The following is a 26624-nucleotide window of genomic DNA, read 5'->3' as shown; positions in this document are numbered from 1 at the left end:
TAATATAAGCTTATATAAGTTTTTTAATATTATAAGTATTATTTTTTAAGGTAAAGTTATTTATAAAAGTAAAACTTATTAAATTTAAAAGAAAAAATATAAAGCTACCTTTTTATATTAGTAAAATAGTATAATTAAATAGTTCCTTTAATTTCCTCTATTATATAAGTATTAGAGCCGCTATATAATAGTAACTACCCTCTTTGATAGCTAATAATTAGGAATTACTGTGTACCCTATCACGACTCACAAGACAATATATCGATTAAATTAATATTTTTAGAATTTTCTAACCAGCCTGAGTGTACACAGGAGCAGTAAAGCTCCTCAACCTAGCAGATTCAGGTCGGTTTTAATATATCCTTTCTATCCCAGTTGGAGTGCTAACAGCGGGATTTCGGAAGGCTATTATCGCTGAGCGCGGCAAACATTCCAATGTCGAAATAATTATAAAAGTGGTAACCAATGTCGACTACCTGGCCAAGTCCTCGGGGTGTCCGGTTTAAGTGACTTTACCTTTAGGTTCACGGGCTAACTTTGACTTTGTTGATGTTGGCTACGGCGAGGGCTGCCTGTCATGAAAAATAACTGGTAAGTGACAGTTCCAGACTAATCGAAAAAGCATAACTAAAGTTTAATAAATGGCGGAAAATATCAAGTTCCACCTTAGAAATTACAACTGTAGACATGTTCTCATAGCCATCTCTCACGACGCATCATACGCCACATTCCTCAAGCAAGACGTCCAAAAATAAATTTTACCGCAGGCGTATAGCCATTATTAAAGGCAATTATACCGTGCCCAAGCTAGTCACCACCAATATCCCTGCCCTCAACCTCGGAAAGGACCTCCTCTATAAAGACATACACGACTCTGGGAAACACTCATACGCTTTAACTTCCGGATTATAGGCTGCAGGACCTCAACCAGTCAAGCCTGTCGCCAGCATCGCATCAGTCAGCAGACCCAGTCGCTCATCGTTATCGTACGCTAATGCAGCAAGCAGCGGCAGTCTTCCTGCTTGGATTTCGTTCCCCATAACTCTAAAGCCTGTCATCACTTAAGCTTTTAAGGCGCAAAACACTATATTTTTTCGTAGTAGACTGATTGGACCTCTGGTCCCCGAGGGTTACACAAACCTCTCAAGGCCAGTATCTCCTCCTTGGGGAGCATGAAGAACAGAGAAGTGTCAGAAAAATCTGGCTCGCTTTTCCGTTCTCTCCGTTTCCCTATCCTACGCACGTTTTACTTTCCACTATGACGTATAAATAGGCCAAACATTAGTCAGTTTACAAAGTCTGTTAATAGGATGAATATAAATATGTCTCTTATCGTTGTCGCTTGGGACCGGCATATATCGTCGGCAGTTGTGGTGACGTAGGGCAGCCTAACTGACTAGGTTGCGCATCCGCCCTCACCTAATCAGATTTATGCCTAAGATATGCGTTCTAGTCGTCGCGCCAGGTTTTGAAACCCAATTTCTTTCGAAGTCAAAGTTCGGCGATGATCAACTATATGGATCCAGAATGTCGCAATCTTAAGGGAGCGCAAAAGTCAGCCAGAGCGCTGATCGGAACCGCATTGTGAGACAGTTGCTAGATGAGGAGAAGCGTAGGAAAGAGGAAGCGGCCAAAAAAGCCAAGTTGAAGGTACTGGGGGCATGTCCTGCGGGGTATCACTGGATCAAGCAGACGGGCGGATATAAATGTGCTGGTGGCTTGCACTGGATGTCTGACGGGGACGTGGGCACATAGGCAACATGTTAAATATGCTGTATGCATTGATTGTGCAGCTCATAAAGTACGATTCCTTGACTGGTGACGCGACCACTGCATACAATAATTGCAAAATTTCTTTTGCGTGGCGTGATCCTCCAGCGCGGTAGCGATGAAGCTGTGTCAGAGCGATGAAAAGAGAAGAAGATAGAGGGGGACAGGAAAACAGGGAAACAGCCAGATAGCATAACGGAGGGGGCTGGTGAGGTCTGGTTTCTTATTTTCTCCGCAACAGGGTAGTATTGGCAATGTCATAGCGCCTGCGTACTTGGAACTTGGTTAGACTAGATATCACCGACGATGTCGGCGACAATACCCAATCACAATCCAGTGAGTAATAAGTACGCTGCGTCTATAGTTGGGAGCCTTCCGTATTAGACTCTTACCGTTAGGCCCTTTATTGGGTTGACACAATACATTAGAGTATATAACTAGTCTCCTCACTTTACAGACTTTTTTCGATCTCTATTTCAGTCCTAATGTAATTATGATAGAGACTACTCTTATTTACGCAGTCGGGTTTAGTGCTTTTTTTTCTGTGCTTGTTCACTCAGTGCTGCTTTGTAGAACTTGTCTGTCCGCTACTTTTAGAACTTGCGCATTATCGGCCGGTATCTAGTATCGTTAAGCGTCCGTCTAGGTTGGTAGCTCGACGACTCTGTTATCCCACTGTACTGCGTCGAGGGATCGCTAGAGCCGCAAGAATGTAATATTAGTTCGTGTATATATAGCGGCAAATATAGCTTATATTTTGGTTTTACTTCCCGGAGTCAATTAATATTATACTTCAAATAATATAAAGTATTATAAAAATATGTTATTATAAATTTATACGCTAATAATACAAAATCTTTTATAGCATTGCGGCGGTCGCCCGCTCCGCTCAGCTCTTCGCGGCCAGCTCCGAGTGAATAAATGCATCGATGGCCGCCGCAATCTCGCGGGGACATGCTCGTAACTGTGTTTGCATTTTCTTCCTTCTTTCCTGGGCGACGTGATTTGGTGAGCCCATCAAATGGTGGCCAGTTTCCAGTTTGTTCACTGTACTGCATGTTGCCGCTCATGATTATTGAGGGGGAACCAACATTTTGTTGCATGAGAGTGTAGACCACCCTCTCCCTGTATTTGCAATACCTATCTTGTCCTTGATTCTTTTGCCCCGATAGCTTTGGTCACGTCGAGGCCTGATCAGTGATTTCCCAACGGCTCGGTTGCAGCCCCCACTCTCTGCCGGGTAGCTTCACCCCGTCATTCCTTCACTCGAACGTAGTCTTTACCAGTTGTCGATTCCCAACACAGCAGTCGCGAAACATGCGTCACAGCTTTTCTCGTGTCCCTCCGCGAGCCAATCGCATGTGACTATCTGTAAAGGTATCATTGGCAATAGCAGCACTTGTGCTAACATCAAGAGCCAAGGCGAAAGAAGCTATCATGCCAGCAAGTCGGTCTTTCATGCCGGGCGCATCACATTTCAGCAAGCCCAGGGCCTCTTTCTGCGTCAAATATCCAGTCCCGCCACCTACAGTCCCAACAGGCAAGGAAGGGACGTAAAGACTCATAGTCAGCACCCCTGTAGTTGGATCCAGCTCCGAAGTCAAATGGCTCCAGGCGGCTTCGGCCGTACTCCCCGGATCCTGGCCCGTTGCTATAAACATTGCCGCAAAAACATTGGCCGTGTTGATATTTGAACCGAACTGACCGTTCCGAATGCCGCCCTCTTTGAGCGTCTGCTGCGCCCAGTAGAGCCGCTGCGTACTGCACCCAAGCACAGCCTGGCAAGCAGAAGGCGTGATTGTCCCCCAGGCGAGCACCTCGACACCCCGTGGGGTCTTGACATTCCCCCACGAGGGCTTCTTGTCCGACGACAACTGGCCCTCGATGACAAAGTCCCGGATGGAGAAGCGGTCTCGGCACGCGCTGAGAAGCATGTCGCAGGCATACTGCGTGGCCTTGGTGACCATGTTCTGCCCCGCGGCGCTCCCCGTGTGGTAGCTGCAGAAGACGTGAACCTGGGAGCCTATGACGGTGCCTCGCAATTCCTGGAGCCGTACGTGGCTGCTCGTCGACTCTGCCCACTGGGAAAAGCTGGCGCGAAAGGCGGGAAGAGCGCGGGAGAAGGCGACGGCGTGGCCGGGATGCTGGAAGATGAAGACGGGAGCGCGGGACATGGAGTTTGCCAGGACTTCGAAGCGCACGCCGCCCGAGAGGTTGAAGGCTTTGCAGCCGCGGGAGCAGCTGGCGACGAGGGTTGGCTCGTATGTGGCCAGGGGTGCGTAGGCGTCGTCTTGGAAGTCGAGGCCGGAGACGCGCAGGGGCCCCGCGAGTCCGATGGGCACCTTGCTGAAGCCGATGCAGTTCTCTATCCTGATGCCTGCGGTTTCATTGTCGTCTGCGTAGGTATTTCGCAAGTCGAGATGGCGGGCGAGCGATTGAGCCTTTGCAGGCCGGCGCAACTCTGACGAAGCCATCATCGAGTAGGATGGTATGGGACGGTGTCTGTTGGACAAGTCTGGTGGGAAAGCATTGGGAATGTGCGCGTAGGATTATAATGTCAATCTCGCGGGGGCATCTCGGTCTGATGATGCGCCCTAGGCTCTAGCCATAGGTACCAGACCAGACTTGTTGGCTCACGGACTCTGGTGTGGAAATGCCGCAGTCAACTACTCGTTGGACCATTGTCTGATTTTATCGTCTGATGTCTGGTTGCTGATGTCAAGGCGCAATGGTAGCGGTGGCGTCAACCATTGGCAGAAAGCGACGGTCTGGTCTGGTCAAAGCGCCGGCTCAAGTCCGGTGCTGTCGAGTCTTTGCTTGAGAGCCACGGGCAGGCTTTGGGAGGGATGGTTCGATTCAGGAGTGGCTTCAACGCTCTGACCGCCCTAACTTGCCCAAAAGGTCTCATTGAAAGGTCTGGTCAGTACGCCATGGAACTAGTTAGGTAATCTTGGTGAGGGCACCAGCTGAAAAGACAGGGTTCTGCCGGCTTGTCAAACCCTTGGCCACGTGTGCGGGCGCAGATGCGGCGCACCAACGTTGAAGACTCTGCAGCCACCACATGCGGTTATTCTTGCGGGCCCGGTAAACGGTCTGGATGGGATCAATTGATCCCCTGCTGGCATCCGAAATCGCTACATATGTACATTTGTAGTCTGGTGCAGTCTGGTCCGGTCTAGTCTGGTCAATGCTTCTCACCAAATGCCTCTGGTGCGCACCGGCCTTGTCAGCACTTGAGGGACAGCCTAGGGCGTTAGTAGCTACGATGACATTTGATGTATCCGCGGCCCTCGTCTTTGGGCAAGAGGTACAAAGTACTTGCCGTCTTTTACCTACTCACCTTAATTGGATACCAACAAATCGCGTCACACATGTTATTGAATTAATTAAAAAGAATAAAAGTGAATTATTAAAAAAGAAAATCATCAAGGCTTTATAATAAACGGTCGGTCACCGCCGGCCCCTCGATATCGTCTTGTGTGTTTTCGGGCCGTTCTGTTCCCATCGTGAACCTTAACTCGAGCTGCTTCTACATGTATGCTAGCTGTATGTCCGGATTTAGCAGCACATTATTGTCCCCTAGCTTCATTGAGCCCCAAAGGCATGCCCACTTTACACGGCCAAGCCGGTCCGTGGCACAGCTTGATCGATATGGATACTCGCTTAGAAGTCGGAGAAGAGGTCCGTGGCCCATGACCTCAAGTGCTACCAGATGTCAATACGTCAGGTACATGGCTGCTTGTGTCTGGCGGCACGGAGACCCAGTGCCACGTGGCCAAGGCCGACGATATTTGGAACATTTGAAGCTTGCGAACCCACAAGTTTCCCATTCGATTGCAGATAAATAGAATCTCGTTTCTCTCCCATACCGAGCCCTCCACTGTCCGATATTTTTGGCCAAGCCACCAGACCACCATGGCATCCAAAGGGGATATTCAGATTGCCACCCTGGCTGCCGGCTTCACCCTGGGATTCGGCTTCTTGACCGTCTGGGAAGCCATCAAGCAGACCCGCAGGAACAAGCGCCCATGCAGAAGCGCCTACATCTACATGATTTGGGGCGAGATTCTCGCCAATCTTGCCATTGGTGTCGTGGGATATCTCCTCCTCGACGGCATCATATCACCCACGTAAGTGTACGGCTCATTCCAGCCGCAGACCGGCGTCCTGACCGCTTCTAGGGTACCGGTTTTATTCTGCATCCTATGCCTCTGGGTTCTCCAGATCCAACTGCTCATGCAAATCATCATCAATCGAATTGCCATCATTGCAGAACATAGGAGTACCATATTCAAGCTCAAATGGGGCACCGCCTTTGCCATCACCTGCATCAACATTGCAGTGTTCTGCATCTGGATTCCGGCACACACCGTCCCACCAGCTAGCCAAGTGTATGTTACCCCGAGGCCAAAGATGACGCATAGCTAATCCGCGAATAACAGATTCGTAGATATAAACAGAGTGTGGGACCGCATCTCCAAGATTCTCATCCTGCTCGTCGACGCTGGACTCAACTACTATTTTCTGCGCACTGTGAAGAGAAGACTCATTCTGCAGCACGCCTTGACCAAATATACGCCCCTGGTTAGCTTCAACGCCAAGCTCATGGTCCTCTCGGTCTGCATGGACGTACGTACTTCACCCGGGAATCTCGAGTTTCTTTACTAACTTTGAGGGCGGCTAGGGTTTGCTTATTGGACTCATGTCACTGCCTAATCAGGTAGTCTACATACAGTTCCACCCCGTGGCGTACATCGTCAAGCTCAACATTGAAATGTCCATGGCAGACCTCATCACACGCCTTGCGCGAAGCGAGAATGCCGACACTTATCTCCCGTCAACGTCGCAAATCCGCATGACTGCCGGACAAGTGGGAGGCGCTGGCCAGTACAAGTACGCAATGCAGTCCGTCAACAGGTCATCAAACGCCGTCTCCGAGGACTCGTCGTCGGGTGGTCTGGGAGAATTGAGCACCACTGGGGGCCTGGGGAAGCTCACGCCGGAAATCCAGGTCGAGACGGTGATTACCAGCCGAACATCGCCTCGTTGTTGAAGGGCTGAATGAGCGACTACCTTTATCAAAACGCTCCGAGGTTTGGGCTGTAAATACTTGGTCGATGCAAGCTGTTGCTTGAGGGCTTTGATCAGCTCTGACTTTGCGTCATGTTGTCGCCGCGTCACACCGATTCAATCGCATGCCTTGATGGGTGGTTCAACGGCAAATCTCTACGGCTGTCACAATAGCGCCACTTGACTCTCGCGAACGAAACACTTCTGCCGCGCTCAATCACGTCCAACCAACCGCTCACCCTCTTGGCGACGACCCAGCCGTCATCTGCACGGCTCAAACCAAGCTTCTAATGGACAAGAGGGCTGCATATTCCCGCGTCAAGCAGCGTATCAAAGTGGCAACGTACGCTCGGTGGTGCAGAATAGGCAAGGGGGCGCTGCACCGCAAGCAACGCTTTCCTTTGTGTATGAAGAGCAGCGCATGTCGTGCCATTAAAGCCGTCTCTTCAAGATGATTCTCATCAATGATCACTTACTACGACGGTAGCTGTGATCTGGGTCCCTGTTGAGCCAATTGTCTCACGGCGCCAAGGACGAGCCCAACGGAAACCAACCAAGAATAAGAAGGAAAAATCGAGCCCTGGAAAAAGCAGCAATCGGGGCCAGCAGCCTCTGACTATCGCTCCTTAGCCTGGCAATACTATATTGCTTGGTTTTTTATAATCCCCTGGCCTGGCTATAGCTATAATAAATTATTACTAGATATCTTGTATTTAGCCTTTTTTTTTCATGGGCAGACAAGCATAACCGCTAAACATAAACAGTATAACTAAAGCATTAAATATACTATAGTTTTGTACTTTTTAGTAAAATATAATATAAAATATAATTATAGTTTACTATAAATTCCGAGTTACACCAAGTATAGTTTATTGCTACTAGTAGTCGTAGTTTAGCCTCAAGTGCTCTTTTAGCGTATAGATCTCATCAGGGCCTAAGACCCTTTTAATAGTAGAACAAAAGTACACCAACACCAAAATAGGATAAATATTTCTTAAAGCTTCCTGCCTGTTTACACCAGTTACTAGCAAAACAGCCAAGAGAAAAGTGTCTGGTTGGAAGCGTGTGTGGAAAACTTGTCTAGTCAAAGACATATACGGGGTTGAAGTGCACACCCTTAGCCGGACCAGTAGCAATTTATTTCCAACACCCGTACACCGCCACTACATAACTTACTCGGCATCGTAATCCAACGTAAGAGAACTTGGTATCGGAGACTCCTTCGCATTAGAATCAAGGTACTTCCTCATCGTAACCCCAGCCAACGTGTGACGAACCACCGTGAAATGCCCCTGCTTCCCCGGCGCTCTCCGCAAATTCTTCAGCTTAAACACCTCCCTAAGCGTGGCGGCAAGCGACGCCCCCACCATTCTCGACCCAAAGCAATAGTGTAGCCCGTGACCAAGCAGAGTATAGTCCTCAAAGGAGCGGTGAGGGTCCAACTTCTCCGGGTTGGGAAAGGCCACAGGATCCATGGCGGCGTTGGAAGTCGCGACGAGAACCGTATTCCCGCTCTGGATATCGACCGGCCCGCGGGCGCCGTCTTCGACTGTGACATCCCTGGCCGCAACGCGCGGTAGGCCCGGAACGACGCCGGCGTGTCTCATGCCTTCAAACACAAAGCCTTGGAGTTCCTTTTCCGACGCCTCGTCGTCCTTGTGGGCGAGCTCGACAATGCGCGCCTTGTACTCTTCGTATCCTTTGCTGAGAAACAGGTCAATCAGCAGAGAGGCCTGCTGGGTAATGTTGCCGGCGACCGGGGCGCCCATGCCGATGCAATCGCCGACCAGATCGCCAATGGGCAGCTTGGACTCGTTGAGGGCGTGGTAGAGTCGGTGGGCATCGGGACTGACTTCAAATGCGCTGTTCTTGGCGAGCCAGTCTACGACACGCTCCCTCACGCCTCGCGTCGTCTTGAGGTGGGCGTCAAAAACGGTGCGGAGAGTTTGTGCCGCGGATGTAGCTCCCTCCCTCAGGGCCCACTCGTTTTCGGGGATGATGTTGAAGCTCTGATACATGAAGAGGACGAGGTAGGCCATGAAGGTCTGGGGTATTGTCAACAGTCCATGGGGATGGTCTTTGCTCTTGAGGGGAATGGCAAACCGGTTCGCCAGCCAGAGAATGGGCACGACATTGGTCACGTCGCGGACAATGTCAATAGACCTTCTTTTACTCGATGAGTATGTCACCGAATGCTCGGCAATTTGCTTGGCGGCATGGGTGCGGAAGAAGTTGGCGACATTTTGCTCGAAGCTCTCCTCGAAAAATACGGCGTGGAGTAATTTTGATCGCGGGCTGTGTCGCTCGGCATCATCCCATCCAATCATGAAGTCGTGTCCGTCTGTGCACTCGCGAATTGCCTCTTGATACATGACTTTGAAGTTTTCTCTATCTTCAAACACCTTCTTGCAGCCTTGGTGCGTATGGATGCCAATAATGTCCCGACCGCTAGCCGGCCGCTGCATATCGTACTGCTCAGCAATCTTGTTATGGGTCAATATTTCCTTCGCCGCCATGGGAGTATAAAACGGGAGCAGTGCGTATGCCGAGGTGCCAGTCCAAGCGCCCGGAAGACCATTGAACAGAAGATGAGGCATCATTCCGCCGTACGCTCCGGCCGGAAGTGTACGCAGCTTGGAAAAGCCCCAGTTGGTCAAGGTGGTGCTGTTAAAGTCGTAGCTAAGGAATCGATCCCCCCTCACAAGGGCGACGGCATCATCAAGAATACCTCTTCCCGTCGTGTGTCCAGGGCAGACGCCACTTCCCGGCATGGAGGGCTTCGTCACTTCGGCCATCAAGCCGGGATACAGCTCGAGGTTGTCGATGTGACCGTACAAGAGCTCCGCAGCTCTGGCGGTTTCCTTGTCCGGATTCCAATCCTCAAAGTCCTCGTACGGCTTCAGGTTCAGGAATCGACGGAACCTATGGCCGCAAGGGGCCGCCATTAGTCTGACATGCCAACCACGTCGGAACCCAAGATTTGCACTCACTCGTTCATAGTACACACGTTAAACACATTCCTGGCCTGCAACTGGCCCATGATATCCACCACCTTGAGGCTCTCTGGCGTCCCATGGGCTCCAAAGGCGTGTGCCGGCTCTTCGATGCAATCCTTGAGAATCTCTGCAAGATCAACGTCTGAAAATTTCCCATCCGGGCCCCTCTGCAGGCCTCCAAACGTCCATTCTTTCGCTGGCGTGGTCATTAGATTGTGCTCCGCCGCCATTGCGACCTTTGTAAACATTTCCACCGTGATGTCGTCGAGCGATTTCAGCTCAGGCAGATGGAGTCTCAGCATGTTCTCCATCCATTTGGCGTCGGCCGAGCTGAGCGCGGCATGCCAGTGATACAGGACGGCAAACTCGACCGACACGGCGTTTCCGATGCCACGCTCCATGCGCCGCCCAGACTTTTTGATTTCGGCCCCAAGATCAAGGGACCAGGTTGAATTGGCGCGGGGAGTGTTGAGAATAGCTGCGACGTAGTCTTTCAGGACTATAGACGCAAAGAACCCGACGTTGATGTTTCTAGAAAGTTGAAAAACATCTTCGTCTTGCCTGTATCATTTGTGAATACGTCAGCACCGTCTTCTGATGCCAATGGACATTGAATGACTGACCACTTCTTTTCCTGCTCGCCGAGACTATCCCAAGGCTTATACTTTCCGTCTTCATTGATGGACAGCAGATCCTCGGCAATCTTGTTGTGATTTCTCGAAAACATGACCAACAAGGCAATTACCCCTGGCGGCATCATCATAATTCTGTCAGAGGCCATAGAATCCGCAAAGATTTTTCCATTCTCATAAGTTCTCACACGCTTTTGCTCCTTGTCCGTATTGCCATACAGCGTGCTCAGGTCCACATAGCTCGACGTCTCGTTGATCCACTGGTCACTTCGAGAGGTTTGGAAGCATTCGTGAATGACAATGGTAGCAAACGAGAAAAACATGCGGTTAAGTCCCGACGGGTGCGGGCGAAAAGGCCCGGTTCTCCGCAGCAGCTTGTCAAAGACCAACTCGGGGTCCGGGAGATTCGGGCCCTTGGGCTTGGTTGGAGGAACACTGCGAGAGTAGGGAGACCCAGCTTTGCCCATCTCCGGGATCCAGGGATTGTTGCCGCTGCCGTCATGTTGCCTGTATCTGGCCGTAATGCCAGCCGTCGTTGTGGCAGGATGAGGCAGGTCGTTCCACAGCATGGTGATGAACCCGTCCGAGATGGTGCTGCTCAAGCCGCTGTTGGGCGGCAGAGTTTGAAGCATTGAAACTCCCTTTTCGAGTAGAAGGTCCTTGTCGTCTAGAGGCTTCCCCGAGGCAAGTGTTGTGATGGCATGTGCGACTGTCGTGGCCTGTTTGGGTTTGAGATGGGTGAGGTCATGACTGATCGAGGTTCTTTTCATTTTGACCTCTCCGGCAGCTTCCTGGTCTGATTTTCCATCTGGGGCTCTTTCAGGCTTTCGCCTAATCGCGCTCATTAATGTCTGAATTTTAGCAGGCATGGTGAATCTCTTTGGGGTAATTGTTTGGCAGGTGGTTCAGAAAGAGCAGCTGAATTGTTGAGAGAAAGATGGAGGGTAGAGATGTGGAAGCAGGTGGGAATCGGCCAAGTTGTATACTAGTTTCGGCAGTAATTTTGCACATCCTGACTGCCAGTGACGCCCGGGTGTTGTCTTAAATCATCAAACGCTCCTATTGCCAGAAGCACAAGATACGAAGCGACTGCTGTTACTCAATGTCATGCCGCCGACGGCATTATGGCTTGACCGCGACTGCATGCGGCCGAGTGGCATATATAGACTTTATGTTAACCTAAAGTTACCTTTTGACCGTGCCAATAGTGGTCCATCGGCCGTGTCGTTGGTGGTGGATGGCATGGGCGTTGTAAAGCTTATCTACCACGATGCAAAAATATGTACTTTCGCAGCCGTGGGCTGTTTATTGAGCTTATGACGATGTGTCGGTATGTCGGGCATCATTTACCGTCAGCAGCAGGAAAGTGCAGGGCGACCACCATGGAGATATAAAAGGACAATTAAACGAGCTGTTGAAAAGTCTCCATTCAGCTGATATTATTACAGAGGGTGGGTTGAGTGTGTTTACCAGATACTTTTTGAAGTTTGTTGCAAGTCGATGCTACGGATGACATTGGTGGCGGAGATTGCAAACTCTACCAGGACAAAACGATGCCGACCGTCCCGGTGCAACATGCCAGATATTGCGCATAAGAATTCTCCATCCGGAGCCCGCTACTGGCAATCGCTCCGCATCTTATATCCTGTTCATACAAATTATACCTGCAAGCCAGTACTGACCCAGTTGTAAGCCTCTTACGAGCTAGGTTTTCCTGGGCGTCTCCAAACCTGCAAAGGAGAGCATAAAGACTATCAACCTCGCAATACCACAGCTCTTGGGCGTCAGGTCAACCATAGCTCATAAGCGCTCACCAGCAGACTACTCGGAACCAAATCGACCAAAAGTCTTAGTGGGTAGCACAAGCACAATGGACCCCGACACATCTTTCGGTGCCATCGGAGACGGCAGCCGCAGACCGCGAAAGCTGGTCCTCTGTTTTGACGGTACTGGAGACAAGTTTCATGGCGACGACAGCGACAGCAACATCCTCAAGATCTTCCGCATGCTGGACCGATCAGCAAGCGACCAGTACCACTACTACCAGCGTTAGCCACCCGTTATCCCCTTTAGACTATGAACGATGACGAGGCTGATGTGACAAACATAGCTGGAATCGGCACATATGCCATCTCTAGATCTCTCACCAACACTGGCTACCGTGCACGTTTCAACTCATGGTACCAGAAGACCAAAGACTCTGCCGTAGGCACGTCCTTTGACCAGCATGTAGTTGGCGGCTACCGCTTTCTCATGAGGTTTTATAATCCCGGTGACGAGATTTACATATTCGGCTTCAGTAGAGGGGCCTATATCGCAAGGTTCTTGGCCCAAATGCTCGATCACATAGGGTTACTATCACACGGGAACGAAGAAATGGTACGGTTCGCTTGGAAAGCATTTGCTCAATGGCAGAGCAGGCCGCAAAGCAAGGACTTTGAGGGCCGAGAGAAGGTGGAAGCAGAATTCAAGACCAACAAGATGTACGAGTATATGAAGGGTTTCCGCGAGACCTTCTCCCGGCCAGTTGGAAGGATCCGATTCCTCGGCCTGTTCGACACTGTCAACTCAGTTCCGCGGTTCGAAACGTCCTGGATGCAGCGCAGCAAGTTCCCATACACGGCGCGCAGCAGCGCAAGGGTGATTCGCCACGCCGTGAGCATCGACGAGAGGCGGGCCAAATTCCGCCAGGACCTCATGTATCAGCGCAAACCAGGCGGCAGTCCCCATCGCCATCAGGTTGAACAATGGTTCGATCAATTCCGACAAAGCCACGAGGGAGACGGGCCACTTGAGAAGTCGTCCACGACCAAGTCGGCCACGAATGGCAATACACAGCATCACGACGTCGTCCGTCCAGACGACCAGTCCCGGCCGAGTGGGAAGCCCGCCGATTCTCCGCACTACACTTTGTACAGACCGCGGTCGCGAACGCGGGAGGTACGCCTCAGTGAAGACGACAGAGCACACCTGATGGGCTCCGACGCAAGCCCAGGCGATGGGGACGACGGGGACGACCAGCAGGACATTGACGAGGTGTGGTTCGCAGGAGGCCACGGCGACGTAGGGGGTGGATGGGAGGCCTTGGATGACCGCAAGAGCGCGAGCCACGTGCCCCTGGCATGGATTGTTCGCGAAGCCATGAAGGCCGGGCTGACGTTTGACATGGAAAAGGTCGCCGATATGGAATGCTGCATTCAGCCCGTCGACGTTCAGTCTCGCCGTCCAAACCCAGACATTCGAGTCCCGGGCGAGAGCGACGCCGCGCAAGCGGATGTCAACGAGAAAGGCGGCGGCCAGCAGGACGTGATGCACAAGGCACACACCTCCCGTCTCCACGATTCATTACAGTACGGAGGAGGGCTAGGAGCCATGGCGGTGACGGCCTGGAAATTGATGGAGTATCTCCCGTTCCGGAGGATGGACCTGCAACCAAACGGGTCCTGGAAGCCTATCCGGTGGCCATTGCCCCGTGGCGAGGTGCGCGATATTCCCGACGGTGTCCGGGTCCATGGGAGTGTTATTCGGAGGCTGAATGAGGTTGAGAGTTACCGTCCAGGGAACTTGATTATGGGCGGAGGCGGCCGAGGCAAGAGACGAGCACCAAAGGAGTATGGTATTGGGGACTGGGTGTGCGTCGATGAGCCCGGCGATGCTATTGGCGAAATATGGGTAAAGAGAGGCCATGCAGGCAAGCAGACTGACTCGAGGGCGGGGGATTAATCAACTGTTGATTTGTATGGGAAGTAGATACCATCGACACCAGCTTCAAGATGGGACGGCGGAGTATAACCCGTGGGTTAGCAGGGGTGTAGGGGACGGCGAAGTGATTCAAATGACCATCAAAATTGAAGATACGAGCATTACCACATAGCTAGCTGGTCTCGATCTTTTGTGATTTTTTATCTGACTGTACAATAATATCAGAAAGTTTGTAGAAAGTCACTGCAGGCTTTAGCTAATAGCAAGGCAAGATGCTGATCCCGTTTCACAAACAATGTAAAATATAAACTGACACGAGGCATAAGAATTTGTAATGTAGCTCTGTACTTTGAGGTCCTACATATTATTATGCACTTGTAAAAAGCTGAAATCTAGCAACAGCCAGGCTTATGCCGTGTCTATTCCCGCGGGGACTATCACTTCAACCCAAGAGGATTGGCACCATCTCTGCTCTCGCACGCATTCTTCAGAGTCACTCGGTCTTGTTTTATTATGCCATTTACACCGGCGCATGCTCTGAATTCAGGCGCTCCAATGAGGCTCAACCTACACTGACAGCATATTTCGAGCTCTTGGGTCGGACGAGACACCGCCTCCTAGGAAATGAGGTCGTTTAAAGCCAACGAGACGCGCGTAAGTTGCCTGGGCAAAAGATTGCCCCGTACGCGCCCGCCAATTCCTACCAGTATATTGCGGCGGTTTGACTTGAAGATGCAATACGCTAGGTTCCGTAAAAGGGCGGTTGGATAGGTCCACCGATGAATGGGTCAAAAGCGACGTGCAAGACGTCGAAAATTAAACATGCGGCGGCCTTTTCCGCGGCGCTCGCGACTTGTACACCGGACTAAACAGGCGAAAAAAGTGATTCAAGATGCTATTATAAATGAATTTTGTCTCACCATCAGACACATACGACCATAACCGCTAGATAAATCTGGATCCCGTCTCGAACTCCGTTGGATAACCTAGCGAGTGCCGGATTAGTAGCTGGATCGGTGACGACCAGCGAATACCTGGTGTTGTATGTTTTTTTGGTCCCCTTGAAGCCAATAAAAAGTTCTGTTGCACTTTTGTCATGTATTATCGGCTTGTTCGGTCTCGTCAAGTCCACCAGACTCTATTGGTGGGTGAATAGAGATGACATACAATCAATTACATGCGATGGCACAAAGTATCACCACCCCGAAAGTATTGGTCCCCCTTTTTTAGTTATCAGAACAAATTTACGGACGTCAAGGCGCGTGGAGTGGATGCAGGGTTAGACAAGAACTCTTTCTGATATGCAGGAACGACATTGTACAAGTTACACAGCATGAGACAATTTTTCCATTTGGGCTTATATAGCATATTATGATTGAGGAATACTAAGCTAGCTTAAACTACAAGTCATTGTGCAAATGCGTGAGCTTGATGCTGTCATACCTTCACACCCCCGAATGATGTCAGGGAGGCATTTCTTATATGTGCCGGCTATAATATAGAAGTTACACAAGCATGAACCAACTTTTGCACGAGGCAAGAATAGCTTAGATATTTGTGAGAGCCATAGAGAGAGAGCCAAATAGGCACACTAACAAGCTGGACGTCGGGACGTATTTGTGATAAGGGCAGGGTAATTGGGCTCGGAACAGTAGGTTTAATTCAATCTATAATAATTGACTTTAGGTTATCAAAGGTCCTTGGTTTGGCACGAGGCCTTGAGGGACGAAAGGTCCCTATAAATACGGGAAGTCGGTGATGGCTGTCTGCCTGAGGCAGCCCTCGCTTGTGATCGACTTCGGGCCTTGTGACCGTTGCCATTCTTGTTGTGTAACCTTTATTGGTCCAACGCCCTTTGTTGTGTGCCAACCGTGTAACAATTCGCCAAAGTACTTCTGCATTTACTCCCTATATACCCTCAATAGGCAAGCGAGCGCCTCGGGCGATGGAGCGTCAGACTAAAGCAAGCAAGTTCCTCTTTAGCCGACTGCCCCAGCTGCTTCCATTCATTTCTACAGGTTACCCTTGTGACGGACCGTCTTCGGTTGCTCGATTTATGGAGGCAAGATCGGCGTTAGTTCAGCAAGGCTCCAAGAAAGAAAGCGTTGGAGTCCATGGAAGGCCATTCAACTGCGCTTCTTCCAAAATCATCCACGAGGCATTACAGTCGAAGAAACCTGTCAAAAGAAAAATCTGAAAGCTTTTCCTGTAGAGGCGGCAACGCGGATCGTTGAAATATCACAAAAAAGACTCATCTCAAAGGACGGTTTGGTAAATGATTGGATTCGGACTAGCGTGGCCGTCGTGGTCCACCCACGGCACATCTATCCATGTCATTGGTGGGTCCTCCATGTGCCGCTCAGCCGTGGTCCCATATATAGCCGCTAACCTTTCCGTTATTCCGCCTGCATCACGCATTCCCCTCGCCCCATCAAAGACGGCACTGGGCATTTACAGCGGTTATCAGCAAAGCTGGAAAAACTAAACAAAAATTTCATCTGAGAAATTCCAGGTAATAAGTCACCCTTTTGATGAAGTGTACATCCCACAGTCAAGATTTCTGATCAGGCATGCAGAGTGCACTTCGCTGTCCAGATTGGACTGTTCTGATGCCGTCGATCAGAACGGGACATCGAAATTGTGGCCCCCCTAGATCAGCGACATGGAGGTCGGGAACGGGCCCAATCGTGCCCTCAACTGCTCTCATCGCCGATCCACCCAGTTTACTCGCTCAAAAGGTTGAATGAATATACTACTCCGTATTCACGGATTCAATTCGAAAACAACCCTGTTTATTATCGACGATCAAAGCCAACACTAAGCCTTGGGCAACGGAGACAGTCCCCAGATGTCGGTGAGCTTGACCAACTCTCGTCCCACGGCCAGGCGACCAAGCTCGTATACACCGTCGGCATTGGGCTCAATCCCATCTAGCTTATCGCCCATGAACCGAATGCTAGGATCAAACACGACAGGTCTATCTTGGACACTTCGACGTAAGAATACGTCGACGAGGGCACTCATATTCATCCAGAACCCCCCACGCACAGCGATTTTAAAGTGGGCAATGAATTTTTTTTCTGCTGCCTCGGAGCGCCTGGTTAGCAGGATTGCCGTACGGAAATGTGGTGGCACGCCACTGTGCTGACTGAAGTTGTGTTGCATATTCCACCAAACTTGATCGGCGAGTCCGCGAGCAGGGCCCTTGGGCACATAGTGACGCCCTGCCAGGCCTTGTGTAAAGTAGCGCTGCTCATGCGAAGTGGTACTCTCGTACGCATATCCAATCTTGCCCGCCTTGGCACCCTCAACCTCGGGCTCGATGGAGGCGTCCAGGTTGTGCTTGCTGCTCTCCTGGGCAGTGGTCTGGCCCCAGCGCACAGCCTCAAACGGGGCATACGCCGCGATGTTGGGGGTATCGAGTGGGTTGCCATGCCCGTCTCCAAGGCCCAGCTCGTCTTCCACATGCGGCTCAAAGTCGAAAGTGGTCGTGACGGAGCTGTAGCGCCCCTGCTCCTCCAGATTGGAGAGGAAGTAGTCGACAATGATCAAGGACGCCGGCGTTTTGGACGTGGCATCCAACACCCCGTGTATACACGTTTTGAGGAGAGCTTGTACCTTGTATTTGCTATGGCGGCCGCGGTCTGTGATGACGCTGCATTGGGCATCCGCGTCGGGCTCGTCGCTGCGAGTCTGGCCTTGATCGAGTGACGCCTCGAAAATGTCGAACTCGAAGCCATTGAGCAGGTTTTCTTGACCAAGGGCATTTGAGTCCATGGCGTGTCTCGAGCGCTTTTCTTGGTCTATTTCGTTTTCCCCGTCTTCTGGAGTCGAACGCACTGTTGCTGCAATGTTCAAGCTGAATGAATCGTGCAAGAACAAGAATACAGATTGCAGGACATGTGCTCACTCAAATACAACCGTCGGCATTTTATCCAGCCACACCAGACTCCCTCCTGCTTCACGCCATGCCCTAGTTGGATTTCGCTCAGCTCCCGCCACTTTGTTCGTTGCACCAGACCGCATCAATGGCAGTAGCCTGTCAGAGCGGCAAGACTTCAACAGTGCTGGTCCAGACCGGTGCAGGAATCTGCATGTGCTGACCACTGCAGGTAGCTGCTGACCGGTCAACGGGTCAACTGCAGCCAGTCAGCCTTCAACGGTGTGGGCACGGTTCAGCAGACGTAACATTAAGGATCAATTTCTATAAAAAGATTACATCATTAATCATGACGGGTGTACGGAGTAAATGTATCTGATATGCCGTAGTGGAAATTTTAATGATATTCATCTTTACGTGTAAATGTTTAATTCTTGTAGGTGGCTGTATTTTCTTCCTTTCTTCCCTGCTTTGTGAAGGGGCACTTGAGGCCTCTCTCGAATCTTTATATGTAATGACATGGACTCCTTACTTTCATCAATACCTGACCAGTTGACTCTTTTTTTGATTGGTTCAAGGCCCGCTTTTCGCACCAACCTCGCTTTCTGCATCGTCCAGGGACCAGCACAATTTAAACCGACTGGTCCCTGGGCCATCGAAATTTCTGTACGGTCGACGTCTGGTCTGGTTCTTGAACAGACCAGACCCTGGGGGCTCTGCTATGTACTGTCTGCCTTATCGGCGGTCTTCGTTCAGCTCGGGGAAGCCTCAAGCGCCACTGGGCACTGTTCAACTGACAAGGTTTTTCAGCTCTATGCCACCAAAGCCCATTGCAGAGGTGACAAAAGAGTCTGGTCGATCGGACTCGCCACCATCATTGGCAACAAGACTTGACTCTTCAAATGTTAACCGAATCCCGCGGGACGGCACCTGATTGTCCTGAAAGGCACACCTACCTATCTAACGTCACTTTCTGATAAATCGAAACCCGGCTAACAACGATGGATATCCAACGCTCTGCAGCTGGCAGGTTTGCGGCTCCCCAGACCACTCGGTACTCTCCAAACATTCCGGAATACCGTTTCGGGCACGTATCCAATGCCATCTTCGAGAATGATATAGAAGAGCTCCATAGAGTTCTTTCCTCCATCAGGATAATGCCGCCGGCATCTGTCTATCACGAAATCGTCCCAATTTGGGAAACCAAGAGGAATTTTGTCCATGCCGTACTAGAATGGGGCGACAGAGCGCATAAATTCCAAGTCCTACAAGCAGCCGCCAGCCATATTTATCGGCATGACGAGAACGAAAATTTGGTCCACAATAGTGTAGCCGAAGAAATTAGTATCTGTATCCTAACCCAGTCTCCGGACGTCATTTACCACCGGCACCACGATGGCCAGCCAACCGTCCTTCATATTGCGGCAAAGTCCCGTTCAGAGGCACTCTCCCAAACAATATTTTCTAGCATAAAAAACAATAAAACGTTTGATCAACTTCTGCATGTCAAAAATAAGGGATCCAAGACGCCTCTCAGAATTGCGGTTGAGAATGACTCCTTGTTTTTTGTCCGCCAGATCCTGAGATACAACACGCGACCAATCAACCTTGACGACAGCAAACTCTTGACGTGGGTTCTAAACGAGGGAACCAGTGAGGCCCTTCAGACACTTATAGAGCTTCGGCCAGAAGAAATGGATGAGAATGTGCTTCAGCATGCGCTGGAAATGAAAAGCGAGAGACTAATCAACGCGCTTAAAAATGCCCGCGAGTGCCGTGATTTGTTTTTTGGGAAACGTGCATTTCTTCACCAGCTGGTAAAAGACGGTGAAACACTTATAGTCAACACCTTATTGGATAAATTTCCGGAGCTAGCTCTAGAACTTGACGAGGAGGAAAAGCCAGTGCTGTCTTACAATTCTGACGAGTCCATCAGGGACAGGGTGGCCGGTATTATACTCCGAACACTTCCTTCCATGTGCCCAGAAAAGCGACAGCGTTACTATCGTCTCTGTGCGGATAACTCATCGATACCGTCCACGTCAGAAATTGTCAGGGCTTTGATAGATGATGTCCCAGGTAAGTTTTTCCCACTAAAGTCATGCAGTGAAACAACGTCGCATTCTGACATCACCACAGATAAAAGTAGGTTCTCTGTTTCAACCATGTACCGCGCCCTCGGAGCCGGGGCGGATGTCGATCGGCAATTTAGGCTAATACACAAGTCAAGGAAAAGAAATAAGCCTTTCTCTCGGAGGATTTGGCTCATGGGTGTCACACGCGGAGTCATTTCTGGGTCTCATTCAGAAATCCAACAGCTACACCTCACCCGATGACAAACCATCAAATGCTCTGTTGCAGCTCATGTTTGAGAAGAGCTTGATTTTTGTCGATATACCTATAACAGACCTACCCGCGCCTCGAACAGACGGCAAGCCAACGCTGATCCGTTCCGAAGTGTGGTCCATCCTGAACTGGCTGCAAAAGACAAAACATGTCGAGGGAATCTATGAGCTCAGTATCCGGGACTCGTGCTACCTCCCGCACGCTGAAAATGTCATACGGGCCTGCTTGAAGGACTTCAACATCTCCGTCCTCGATTGGCGGTGCCCTGATCTATCGCTGGAAGTGCTCCATGACGGTGATGAGAGCAAAACCCCGATTTGCCCCGACTTGGAAACGCTAAGGCTGTATGCGCGAGGATGGCCGGCATTGGCCTATTGGACTAGCGAAGAGAGCCTTTACTTTCTTGGCAGATTTACTAGACTGAAACAGGTTGAAGTCTTTGTTCTAAAGGAGTTTGTCGGCATGACACTCTGTGAGACATATGCAACAGAGGCGACGGAACGATTCGATAAATTCAAGACGGCACACAGCAATGCTATTCCTTTTCAACTCGAAATTACCCCGAAACGTTGGTCCGACCTCAGCCCTACAGACCAACGTCCCGTGTTGCGCCGCGAGACGACAGCGGTGGAGGTTACGAAGCTCGGCGACTTCCTGTTGGCGTATGAGAGCATACATAGGGATTTTGCCAATCAAGCATGGCGAAGTGACAGGCTGGCAAAAGGCATCTTGTGCAACGAGCTAGACGAAAGCAGGAAGCACACACCATACATCAGAGTAGCCATCATCGACAACGGCGTTGATCCTGAATCCATCCATTGTCACAAGATCACGGGCGCCTCGTTTGTTCCGTCGCATACCGGCGAAAGCAACTGGTGGTACATTAGGCACCCGCACGGAACAAAGATGGCTCGGATTGTGACTGACTTGAACCCGCACTGTCATCTCCTCGTGGCCAAGGTGGGTGATTCCCGGTCAGACTTCACCGCCGCCAGGATAATCAAGGCGTTGGGCTGGGCAGTTGCTGCCGGTGCCGACATTATATCACTCTCCCTAACGTTGGACAAGGAGGACGTCAACTTGGAGCTCGCTGTGAATAAGGCCGCGGCGAGCGGTGCCGTTATCCTCGCCAGCGTGCGCGGCGAAGGCGTCAACACGGAAATCAAGCCGATCCCGGCTGCCTACGGCAATGTGCTTGCCATTGGGTCCGCTGATGGCACTGGGGCGGCTTCGTCGGGCACTCTCGAGGGTCAAGCGCGCCATCTCTTCCCGGGCGAAAGGATTGTAGCCCACACCGAATATCTAGGGGGGCTGGATGATGCCCCCAACGTCTCGGGTCCTTCGGTCGCCACGGCGGTTGCGGCAGGCGTGGCGTCGCTTGTCTTGTCATGCAACCGCTTTGCGCTCTTCAAGAAGCGGGATTTCAAGAGACCAGATTACCACCATACGCTACAAGTCAATGTTGTTAAGCAGATTTTTGAACAAATGAGCGACGGAAAGTATGTTCGTCCCTGGGTGTTTTTCAAGGACGAGAAAGCGAAGCCGTCATGGGGTGAAGGAGATTCAGTTCTGGACTGGATACAAGGCAAGTACAGAGGCATTAAAGATGACGGACGAGCCTAGTTTCGATCAAATTGTATTGGATGGAAAACAATGATAAGTGTCATGTTGATATATAAAGAGGGTCAATACTTGTGTGGTGGAATATCCAATGCTGTGAAACCTTTATACCGGTAGCCCCCCAGCCCAACTATCCGAGTCAACTTCAAAACACGGTGACATAGTCTGGTCCAGTCACATAGGGCCCCATTTCTACCTGTATGTCTCGTTTGTGTTCCGGCCGGAACCTAGATAGATATGAAGTTTTCAATCGGACTTTCCGATATTGTATTGCATGGATGAGTCCCTTTTTGTACCGTGCGGTGACCATGCTAGACTTTTTGGTCGCAAACGCCCCCAAATTGGGTTCTATTATTGGCACCGGGACGAAAGGCTGCGCTTCCAAGGCGCTGCCAATCCTGTCGCCTTGAGTAACCTCGGAGTCATCCATGATGAAGAGACCCACTACCATATAGGCCTCCCTTTTTCGAATAAAATGGATATACTCTTGCCGATACCGGGGCTCGGTCAGGATGTGGTCAAGTATCCGGTCGTGATGAACAAGTTGCTCTCGCCATACGTGTGGTGATTTCATTGCCATTTGAGATTCTGTTTCAGCATTCGCCTCCGCGCCCCCAAAGCCGAGAAACATCCCGACGGACGACTGCTTCTTTTTCTCACTCTGCATTTGAAAGTCGCTTTGATGCAGCTCGTGGATAGCATCTTCTGGTATCAGCAATCGGAGATTGGCTTGTTGGTTAGATGGAACAAAATCCTGCAAGGGACTGTTCGGATTTCGTACGAGAGTACCAAGCTGGATGCGACCTATGCTAACTGGAGATTCTATGAGAATAAATGGCGTCTTGGATCTTTTGCTTCCAGCTGGTGTCGCCATGGATGAGATTCGAAGTTGCGGCATAGACATATCGCGTGGGCTGTGAGGATGCTGCTCAACCCCAGTGTCACTGGACGCCTCATCAGCCTTGTAGTTAGACACTATCGGTGTAGTTGCTAAAACCGCCTCTGACAATAGCTTTTTGTCTATGACTTTCTCAGTTTCTGTTGACTGGGAACTTGGAGATTTTGAGAGCGCGGGTGCTTTTTGAGATGGGGGGGAGTCATCTCGGTTGTTGATAGACTCAACCGCTTCGGTGAAACGGATATTTGATCTGGATCTCTGTGTGGAATTGTGAAAGTCTGTGTCGATATTCTCGTATAATGGAGCCTTTTCTTTCAGCAACCGTTTGCTTTGTACTTGGCCAGGCTTTCGAGTCTCCCAGCTCTCAAGAAGGCCGGCCACTTCAATATTCCCTTTTTCGATGGCAAGTGACACTGCCTGGGCTCTTTTTGGTTCGTCTAGCTCGGACATAGTTCCAGAGATAAGGAGCTGGCGAACAATATCGGTGTGACCGCTCTTGATTGCTGGGAAAAGTGCCTCAGAGCACTCGGCTCCAGCTCGTCGAAGAAGGTTGAATATATCGGCTCTCCCGTGCTCCGCTGCCCAAACCGCTGCTTTCACGCTTATTGTCCTGTTGTCGCTTGTGTGTTTGAGTACATGGACATCTGGACTAGATCCTGCCTCCAACAGAGCCTTGATTGCCTCAATATTAGCATGTTCGACGGCAATTGACAATGGAGTCCTCTCCTTTGAATCAGTTGCCTCTAGGCTTGCGCCGTTCCATATCAAATTAGATAGTACCACTCCTCTGTCAGCCCAAGCAGCTTTATGAAGGGCGGACCCGGATCCGCTCCCTTGACCCTCAATCTCCGCTCCATATTCCAGAAGAAGCTTGATGACGTCCATGCTGCCTATCTCACTCGCTGCGGCTACATGTTCATATTTTGGTGCTACCCCATGCAGTAGCAAGGCTCTGACTATTTCTGTGTGTCTACCATGGATAGCATTCTGAAGAGCGTCTTCTGTCTCGTCATCGTAGAGTCCGTGTTGTAGGAAGAGTTGGAGAACTTCCAAGTGACCATGAGCCGCCGCATATGATAGAGGTGTCAAGCTTTTGTCGTCCCTCGTCGCAAAATCAGCAGGCTTGGCCAATTTGTCCAGGAAAAGCAGCTTCTTCTCGAGGACTCTCGCTACCTCTATATCGCCTCCTTCAGCAACATAATGCCAAACAGTTTTTCGTAGGGTGTCGGCTGATGTCATGGCTTCATGAATGCGATCAAGACCCTTCGATTCTGGTAAAGCGAAAAGGACCTCGAGAGCTACCGCGTGACCCATCATGGTGGCGATATGAATTGGTGTTCGGCCCATGAAATCTCGGCTGCTTACGTTTCCCTCGGCGAGATATGTGGGAGGACCTGAAGCCCGTTGTAACAGCCCAAAATAGGTAATAAAGTGCAGCATTCCGACTCGCATTTTCTGTGAATCCCGGAAGAACTCTGCATCCTCACAGAATAACGCTTCCACCACAGCAAGCCTCCTTCTTTCGTCTGTCACCAGTAATTTTAGCGCTGGGTCTTCAAAGTCAACCTTTCTGTCAAACATCAGAAGCCGCCCCCAATTGGTTGCGGCGTACTCATAGAATGGGTATTCATGGAGCCTCTGGCGATATTTTTCAGACGTGAGCGCCGGAGATGCCAAGTCTAGACCATTGAGATATTTAATGCAGGCCGCCGCAAGCGCGCTAGACGGTATGAGCAGCCCTGTATTCAACTTGTACGCCTTCTCGAGGTGTTCTTGCAAGGAGAAGTGGAAAAAGACAACCGACTTGGTGCTAGAGCTGTAACGGACGAGATCTAGGCAAACCTTTCCAATGTGAGGAATGTCAATAGAGTCAGTGGGTTTCTCTTGCCAGTCTTTGGTTTCCATTTTGAGTACGTGCTCCAGTGCGGATGCTGGCATTGAACCCGTACTGTAAAATAGCCAGCTTAGAATGTGCTTGGCTAGATTGGAGTCGGCCGTACACTGCGACATGATTCGACTGATTTGCGCATCATACACTTGGCCAAGATCTTCGGCAAGATTGCGAAGACTGTCGTCAATGTTGAAGCCCTCTGGCAACCCATTCTCAGATAACTTGAATATGCTGTTGAGCTGAAGTTCAACAAGCAGGAACCTTTTGCAAATGGTAACACGTAAGCAGGATGAGGGTCTCAACGTAGTAAGGCGAAACTTACATTCCATGTTTGCTTCCTATGGCCACAAGTTCCTCCTCTATTTTGGACTCCTGCGCCCTGCTGAAGGTGGTTATTCGCTCCGAGAGCTTACTGAGCCTCGAGCGAACAAAGAGACTCATGTCTGCCGACGAGGGAGTGATGTGGATATTGACGCATTGATCAAAGTCACGTACACCATGAGATGGGCGAGAGGTCACAAATAGACGAGCATGGGAAGATTGAAGAGATCCGAGAAAGGCGTCCAGACCTACCCTATGCTCGCTAGAGCACTCATCAAGAGCATCCAATACAATGAAGGCTTTGCGGAACCTCGCAAAGAGAGATAGTAGCACGCCCGTAAGTTCCATAACCGAAGGCATATCACGATGTTCTAGTGCTAGAACCTCTGTCGGCAAAGTAGGTGACTGGATATACAGCTGCTGAATCAGGGTGAGCACAATGCTGAAAACAGAAGTCGGATTCCGGTAGCTCAAATAGAAGTAAGCCAAACCCAAGGAAGAATGGTGGCGCAGGCTCTTCAGTTCATCAATGACTGCAGAGCTAGTTGCACAGTTAGCAACGAAATATGTCATTGCGAAATGCTGACTCACGCAAGAATAGTTTTTCCAGAACCAGGTCGTCCGAAACAGTAGATGACGTTTTCATGTCGGCTTATGTCGATTCTGTCACTCTCCATCCAGTTGCGGAATCTGGAATCGCTAAGTAGCCATACACCAGACCCTTGGACGCGGCTGCTCTGTGACGCAGCATGTATTTCGTTGTATTCAGCACAAGCGTTCCAAAGCGGCGATCGGTTAAGACCTTCGAAAGGCATGCGGCTCATCGACTCATCCGGAATACTTGCCAGCGAACTGGGGTACCTGATAACAGTATTGTCATTAGCTTAGCAGCATTGCTATCTTTCACAGAATTATATCACTCACGATGCCCTGAGGCGCGCTATGTGAACCTGAAAATCATTAAAGATGGCTTCGGCTTCTTGTTTGCTGAGCGGCAATGCAAAGGGCTCCAGGTCGCTCATGGAGGATTGCCACTCCGTCCCATACTCGTCATCACCAAATAGCTTGGATCCCAGGGCAACCAAGACATTCTTCAAAGCCCTGAATACTCGGGGCAGGTCGCCAACAACGATCGGGATATTGCTCCGCAGCGACGATTCCTCCAAATATGTTAGCGTCGTGCGAAGGCGTGCAAGCTCATACAATAGGCGGTCGACGATGGGTGTACTATCCCGGTCCCAGTGACGATGCAGCGCAGCAATCACTTGAATGCTCAATGCAAGGAGTGATGCTGTATTGGAAGCTATCGACTTTGGGTCCATGAGCAATATGCAGCCGGTGGCCGCACACAGGTGTGTTGATGTAACAAAAGAGTTCAAGGCTTTTTTATGTATCGTCACTACCAAGAAGCCACCTCAACCAGATGATGATGAAGGAGCATAAGCAGGGCGTCAGCTCTGAGATGACTAATATTACAAAGATCATGTGGTCTGTCGAA

The 26624-nt window shown here is 50.4% G+C and overlaps 7 protein-coding genes across 7 annotated transcripts; 3 read left to right on the top strand and 4 right to left on the bottom strand.

The window, feature by feature from the left end:
* Positions 1-3092: 3092 nt before the first annotated feature.
* Positions 3093-4244, bottom strand: MAA_00001 (Hydroxymethylglutaryl-CoA reductase, class I/II; the record flags this gene model as incomplete). Its single annotated transcript, XM_007817999.2, has 1 exon — positions 3093-4244. The coding sequence occupies one exon, from the start codon at positions 4242-4244 to the stop codon at positions 3093-3095; it is 1152 nt and encodes a 383-aa protein (XP_007816190.2).
* A 1441-nt stretch (positions 4245-5685) lies between these two features.
* On the top strand, positions 5686-6823 carry MAA_00002 (uncharacterized protein; the record flags this gene model as incomplete). The annotated part of the gene is made up of 4 exons (XM_007818000.1): positions 5686-5900; positions 5952-6161; positions 6213-6399; positions 6491-6823. 4 exons carry the CDS (start codon positions 5686-5688, stop codon positions 6821-6823), a joined length of 945 nt encoding a protein of 314 aa, XP_007816191.1.
* Positions 6824-8012: 1189 nt separating this feature from the next.
* On the bottom strand, positions 8013-11337 carry MAA_00003 (Cytochrome P450 CYP6004A3; the record flags this gene model as incomplete). The annotated part of the gene is made up of 3 exons (XM_007818001.1): positions 8013-9762; positions 9831-10397; positions 10460-11337. 3 exons carry the CDS (start codon positions 11335-11337, stop codon positions 8013-8015), a joined length of 3195 nt encoding a protein of 1064 aa, XP_007816192.1.
* Positions 11338-12338: 1001 nt separating this feature from the next.
* MAA_00004 (uncharacterized protein) lies at positions 12339-14191 on the top strand (the record flags this gene model as incomplete). The annotated part of the gene is made up of 2 exons (XM_007818002.1): positions 12339-12516; positions 12579-14191. The coding sequence occupies 2 exons, from the start codon at positions 12339-12341 to the stop codon at positions 14189-14191; spliced, it is 1791 nt and encodes a 596-aa protein (XP_007816193.1).
* Positions 14192-16987: 2796 nt separating this feature from the next.
* On the bottom strand, positions 16988-17947 carry MAA_00005 (uncharacterized protein; the record flags this gene model as incomplete). Its single annotated transcript, XM_007818003.1, has 1 exon — positions 16988-17947. The coding sequence occupies one exon, from the start codon at positions 17945-17947 to the stop codon at positions 16988-16990; it is 960 nt and encodes a 319-aa protein (XP_007816194.1).
* Positions 17948-19051: 1104 nt separating this feature from the next.
* Positions 19052-22019, top strand: MAA_00006 (Peptidase S8/S53, subtilisin/kexin/sedolisin; the record flags this gene model as incomplete). The annotated part of the gene is made up of 3 exons (XM_007818004.2): positions 19052-20129; positions 20190-20195; positions 20281-22019. The coding sequence occupies 3 exons, from the start codon at positions 19052-19054 to the stop codon at positions 22017-22019; spliced, it is 2823 nt and encodes a 940-aa protein (XP_007816195.2).
* A 142-nt stretch (positions 22020-22161) lies between these two features.
* Positions 22162-26448, bottom strand: MAA_00007 (Ankyrin repeat protein; the record flags this gene model as incomplete). The annotated part of the gene is made up of 4 exons (XM_007818005.1): positions 22162-25066; positions 25128-25667; positions 25718-25987; positions 26051-26448. The coding sequence occupies 4 exons, from the start codon at positions 26446-26448 to the stop codon at positions 22162-22164; spliced, it is 4113 nt and encodes a 1370-aa protein (XP_007816196.1).
* Positions 26449-26624: the final 176 nt, after the last annotated feature.

Source organism: Metarhizium robertsii, assembly GCF_000187425.2.
Source record: "Metarhizium robertsii ARSEF 23 chromosome Unknown MAA_Scf_5, whole genome shotgun sequence".
Taxonomy (NCBI): domain Eukaryota; kingdom Fungi; phylum Ascomycota; class Sordariomycetes; order Hypocreales; family Clavicipitaceae; genus Metarhizium; species Metarhizium robertsii.
Note: the sequence above shows the minus strand (reverse complement) of the source record. Positions and strands in the feature narration are given on the sequence as shown.